At 36.0% G+C, this 6,000-nt stretch overlaps 1 protein-coding gene across 3 annotated transcripts in view; it reads left to right on the top strand.

Annotated features, from left to right (window-relative positions):
* The window catches only part of USP53 (ubiquitin specific peptidase 53), a 40,561-nt gene extending 34,561 nt beyond the window's left edge, over nucleotides 1–6,000 (top strand). For all 3 annotated transcript variants that reach the window (XM_037394395.1, XM_037394409.1, XM_037394401.1), the window contains 2 exons: nucleotides 1,262–1,361; nucleotides 2,201–6,000. In XM_037394395.1, coding sequence (XP_037250292.1) covers nucleotides 1,262–1,361; nucleotides 2,201–3,185 — 1,085 coding nt within the window. In that variant the 3' untranslated portion in view covers nucleotides 3,186–6,000. The remainder of the gene's footprint in view (nucleotides 1–1,261; nucleotides 1,362–2,200) is intronic.

Below are 6,000 nucleotides of genomic sequence, written 5' to 3' on the forward strand. Positions count from 1 at the left end.
AATGTTTTTAGTTTAGTTCTTTTCTCTTGTAGGGTCTTTTGTATGTTCAGGAGTCAGAAGTTCCAAGATTTTATTTAAACTTGGGGAAACAACAAGTTAATAAAAAACTATTTTATCTTGGTAAGATTACATAAGTTAAGAATAGATACAAGATTTTTGTAGCTTTTGTTGATGGGAGTATGGAACAGCCAATGTTATCTCATTGGGGAATTCTCTTAAGTTAGTACTGTCTACTGAACATGAGATGAATCTCCTAGAAATCAGGCAATACATGTTGCCTTTTTTTAATTTAATTCCTGGGGTTTTTTTCTGAAATAGGCATAGTAGGTATACAAACGTAGTCTATACATACACACAGTAAGACTTTGAGTGGCTTCAGAGCAGGTGAGTGATGATAATGGGCCAATCATTGCATTAATCTAATATCTCTCTCCAAACAAATAGACCATTGCTTGTCACTTGCCAAGAGAGTGTTTTATTCTAGATGGTGTCGGCATGGATGCTTCAATGCCTCCTTTATTTACTGTTAACTAGGAGCTGCATTGTTCAGAAATTCTGTATTTTTAGAGAATTATTCTTTGCTTGTGAATAAAAGGAGATTCTAGAGTGTGGTTTGTAATAGTGCTGGTCCAGGCACCCTTGTGTTTTTTAAGGCACGTGACAGAGTGTTCTCTGTCTGCTCAGCATCTCTCTGAACTGTACGGTTTGCTGTAAGTTTTTAAATCTGTTTGAAAGAATGCATAATGTGTTTCTTTAAAAAACAAACCAAATCCACAAACAATAACAATAAAAAACGAAAACACCCATGAATCCCTACAGTATTCATTCCATTTACTTATTACATTATGTGACATTTACAGAAATCATAGTTTTTATTTGGTAATTTAAATTACTTTGGATGTTTGAATAAACGTGCTTTTATAGAAAGCTGCTCTTGAAAATGTGTTTTTAATTAGATGAAAGGTTAAAATGATCTTGGAAGTATGTCTACAGGATTTAAAAATTGTGGTAATTACCTATTTTCTGATACTCTTTTTTTTTTTTTTTAATATTATTTCCTCCAGATTATTTTGCATGAATGTAAGATCTGAGCTGTTACAGGTTGTCTTCAAAGTAGTCATTTTGACCAATTCCTTTCAAGATTTGACATTAATTGTCCTGTTGTGGTGTTTTATTTGTTTTTGTAACCTCTGAGGAATTACCAAGGAAGAGTTGGACTGTATTTTTGCTTATTTTGACAAAAATTCTTTTCTCCCCCCAGACTTGAGGAAAGACCAGCTCAGTTCAGAAGTTAACTACAGACCTCATCTTAATTTCCCGGCGGAATTACATTTGCAGGTGCCCAGTCCTTCAGTAAAGAGGTAACTAATACTGGCATTAATTTACTATGTAACAGTTTAAGAAATACTGAATGCCATTATATGATAGTAATCAATATTAAGCGTGCAGAAGTTAAGGTACTGAATATTCTTGGCAGACAGTGCCTTTTGTATTTTACATAATTGATAGGGCGAAATGCTCTCTGTCTTTGATTTTGATGCTATCAGTGGAACAAAGTAGCTTACATAGTTTTAAACCATCTTACCAGGGTTTTAATATTTTTCTGTTTTGAATTTATATACTGCAACAGGCAGTGATTAAAAGATTTGTATTTAGCACAGTAACCCTATAAAGTTTTAAGTTTGGCAGATGGGAGAAAACCTAACTTCTGTTTAGAAGCTGCTGCCATACACCTGTTGTTTCTAGTTTGAACTGTGAGTGCTCAGTACCTCCCTTAAAATTAAGAACCTAACTACAAATTTAGCACCCAAAAATAAAATCTAGTATTTGAAAAGTGGATGTATCAGACTGAGCCACAGGTGTGCTTGGAAGAGAGCAGATGTCATGTTTGACATAGTCCTGAATGTTGAAGGAATTTGTCTTACCTTACAGATAATCTCTTGCAGAATTTTGGGGGGACACTTCACATTTTAATTGAAAGAAACCTTGGAGTGATTTAATACTTTTATTTTAAAGATTTTAAGACTTTTAATCAAATGGCTGTATGTTAAGCAGATCCTAGTTGTTCAGTCAGTTTGAATATTTAAGCACTGTTACCAAGGCTGTCTCTTGGGAAAAAAAATTAAAAATCTTGGGTTGTTTGAGCTTTTTCTTATGTTTTTATCGATACTGACATCCTGTATGGTTTTGTACTTTTTAGAGCTGAAATATCTGAGACCAATAGGAAACTATTCCCATCATCAGCTCTACAGCCAGTTCTTAAAGACATTGTCAAGTCAGAACCTAGGAGCAAGGCAAATGAACAGAATGCTTCAGAGTGGCTTAATCCAGACAAATTTGAGAAGGTGAATGTGCCGGTATATTGTGCTGATGGTGTATCCCATCCCTATACGGAAAATGTCTGTGGAAGGAAGCTGATCAACAATGACTTTCACTCCTCTTCCCAGCTGCAGTCTCATCACACAAAAACGTTTGGTCCCAAGGTGGGGTTGTCACCTTGTGTGCCACAAAATCTGTCAGAAAGGCCCATGGTGCTTCCCCCTGCCGGTGAGCATGCCGGGCACCCGCTCCGAAGGGCAGATGCTCTTTGGGTGCCTGAAGCAGTGTACCAGAATCTTCCTCCCCCTTTACCGCCGAAGAAATATGCTCTGAATACTTCACCAGGATCAGAAAATAGCTCGGCAGCTGACGTAAAATCGATGGAAGTGTTGCAAAATAATCCTTTAAGGCAAACGGGTACACCTTTAAAATCCACAGCAGAAGCAAGCGTACTTACAAACGAACAAAGGCTTAAAGAACCATTTCCAGGGAATGAACTGTTTGTTCATAAACCGGATTCTCCACCCCGCTTACCAGTTAATGACTTTTGGACTGTGTCCGAAAACTTTTTAAAGAAAGGATCTCGTCATACGGGACCAAGTGCTAGCTATGTGGACGGCAATGATAGCGTATCCCTAACGACTTATTTTTCAGTAGATAGTTGTATGACCGACACATACAGAATGAAATATCATCAGAGACCCAAGCTGTATTTTACAGATAGCGGAAGCTTTCACAAAGAAAAGCATCCTCCACCAGCTGGAGCAGAACTGAGTGCTACGTACCATGCTACTCTTGAGCCCAGGCGTCCCACATCTGAGCAAAGGTACAAGGCAAATGCAGAAGGCATACACTGCAGTAGATAGATTCGTGTTAAAAAAATAAATCTGGATCTGACTTTTGTATTTTTTGTAGTCTGCAAGTGGGCACAAACCTTGAATCTCTGTGTGAGGTGGGTACAACTAGGTACCCAGTCGACTACGCTTCGGAGTTACAACTGTTTAAATGAATATGCAAATAGAGGTGAGAAGAGGAGAAGAGGTGCTAAACTTCTGGTTCTTTGATTTGTTATTCTAGTTGCCTTAATGCTTACCTCTGTTACTCAGCTTGTCTTCTACAGTTTGTATTAAAAATGGTCCCTTTGGGTGTATGCATCTTACAGCAGTGGGATCAGCCAGATGTTACTAATTCTGTAAGATTTACTTAGCTGCAGTTTAAAAAGCATTCCTTCAGAATGTGGTCACAACATATTTAGACTAACAACAGAAATAAACATACTACCATACAGAATGCAGTAAATGTAGCTATAATAGAGCAGTATTTGTCCTGATAGGAAGCAGGAGGTGACGTGGATTTTTTTCAGCTGACTTCTCTGAGTCTGTGCTTTCACAAACCTTAAAGTGTCTTTAATACAAGTTTACCCAGAGAATTTCTAACTTTTTATTTGAAAAGCCTTAATAATAATAATAATTCTTTAAAAACTGTTCTGGTTTGCAAGTGTTAAATAAGTTTTTCAAAGGGAGTTCAAGTAAACTGCAGTAAGAGACTGTCCTATTAATATACCTGCTGTTAGTGTACATTTTTAAATGCATTTATCAGATTTGTTCACCCTATAAGCTATATACTTTAACTTATTAACCTTAACCCCATAAGCTACAGATACAGCTGAATAGGATGCTAATTTTGAAATAGTTATCATGGAACTACGAAAGATTAATTTTATGAGGTTTTTTTAGATATATTTACTACTTATGTTCAGTTCTGATTTATTCTACAATTGCATGCAAAGTCAATGCTGCTATTTATTGAATTTCCTATTTTTTCAGTTTGACATTTTGAGGAATGTTTAATGGGGATCAGTCATTTGATTTTACTGACCTTTTTTTCTATTCAGAGCAGTCCTACACGTGGATATGTTCTGTCTCTGAGCAAATCGGGCTGACTGAACCTGCAGCCATTCAGGCTGTTGGTGGCTGAAAGGGCTCGAAGAGAAGAGGTTCCTCTCTCTGCTCTGGCACTCAGCCCTGCAGTTTTGGCAGCTCTGGCATCTATGTGTCTTTTGTTAACCTGACTTATTTCAGTAACAAAGAGGAGGATTTATGTGGCTTTTATTTGGTGAATTAGTTCTGTGCACTGGTGTGTTTAGTGAGTGCTGAGGCCCAGCACATGGCCCAGTGAGGACGGCTGGGGAGGAAAGAAGGGTGGACAGGATTTCACTCTCAACAGCAGCCCCGAGCATTTGAAACAACTCACTGTGATTTGCAGTGTCAGAGGCAGGGGCCGAGAGTTCTATTTCAGTCTTACCATAACACTGAACGACGTATAATTTGGATCTAATGTCAGCAAAGCATGACACAATCCAAAAAGGCTAAATTTTACTGTTATCCATATTAAGAGTGTTAACTTAGGGTGCTGCTGATATACATCTAAACATCAATGCCTTTTAATTATGAAAATAATGCAAGACAGTTAAATATGCATCAGACACTCTTACTTATACTTGCACTGTTAGTCAGAAAGGCTTTTTTATGTTTATAAACCATATGTATTTTAGTGCTTCAACCAAATGTTGGCAATTGTTTAGCACAATTATCCAAGGTATACATTTAAACAGTAGTTTTGGTTATTCTGTGTCAAGGTCGGGGGGGTTGTGTTTTTAAAATTACATGTAACTTACAGTAGAACTGGAACACGATATATGCAACAAACCAGGTATCTCAGATTAATCTTATTTCTACGTTCTTGATCAAAACTTGTAGCACTTGGGGAAAAAGAAAAGATTACATCAAGAATTTGTAGTGCAAATAATTATTTGTGTTTAGGTATGGCTGCTGGTAAACAGCAACTTTAAAAAAATTATCCTTTTATAAGAAAATCAGTTGAATACAGAAGAATCTTGAGAATGTAAGAACTTGAAAGATTCCCAACTAATATTTTTGAGAGAGGTTTCAGAACCTGTAAATTAAAACTTTTCATCTAGCAATGCTACGTTATATACATAGCCAGTTAAGGAAAACTCTTCTAATACTTGTGTAAAAACAAAGATTATTGGAATTTGTAAATAATGTATAATTTGTAAAATGTTTTGCAAAAATCTTGTATTTAAAATGACAGTATTTTTATGTATGAATAGCACAGCAACAACTGTGAATGATGTTAGAACACTTATTTTTAAACATGTATAGCAATGTTCATACTTCTGTACAACAAGCAATATGAATGCCTATTACTGATACCAATGAATATGGCTTCCAGTAAGCACAACTGGTAAACTTATTTCTAAAGTAGCTGTGGTAATTTAGATGTACTTCAGTCTCCTTGCTTTGCTTGAAACAATCTTACCAGACAACTTTCTATGTGACCCATGTTTACTGGGTATTTAATTATAGTAAATAGACAGCTAATTGAGGCACCTTTGTTTTTATATTTGACTCTGCACTCCATGTATTTACGTACATAATATTTGCTAATATGTGATAACTTGTTTTAACTTACCTAGGGTGCCTATTTATATTTTTATAAATGTCCCTTTCTGGCTATAGATTTGTATAAGAGCCTAGACCATTTTTGTAACAGTGAAGACATTAACAAGTCTTGTAATTAATATATTTTTAAGTCTTTAGAATTATTTTCTTGCAAAGTTCTGCTTGTTCAAACTATCAGATAAAAAATTAAAATATC

The sequence above is a fragment of the Falco rusticolus genome, chromosome 1, assembly GCF_015220075.1.
Source record: "Falco rusticolus isolate bFalRus1 chromosome 1, bFalRus1.pri, whole genome shotgun sequence".
Classification (NCBI taxonomy): Eukaryota; Metazoa; Chordata; class Aves; order Falconiformes; family Falconidae; genus Falco; species Falco rusticolus.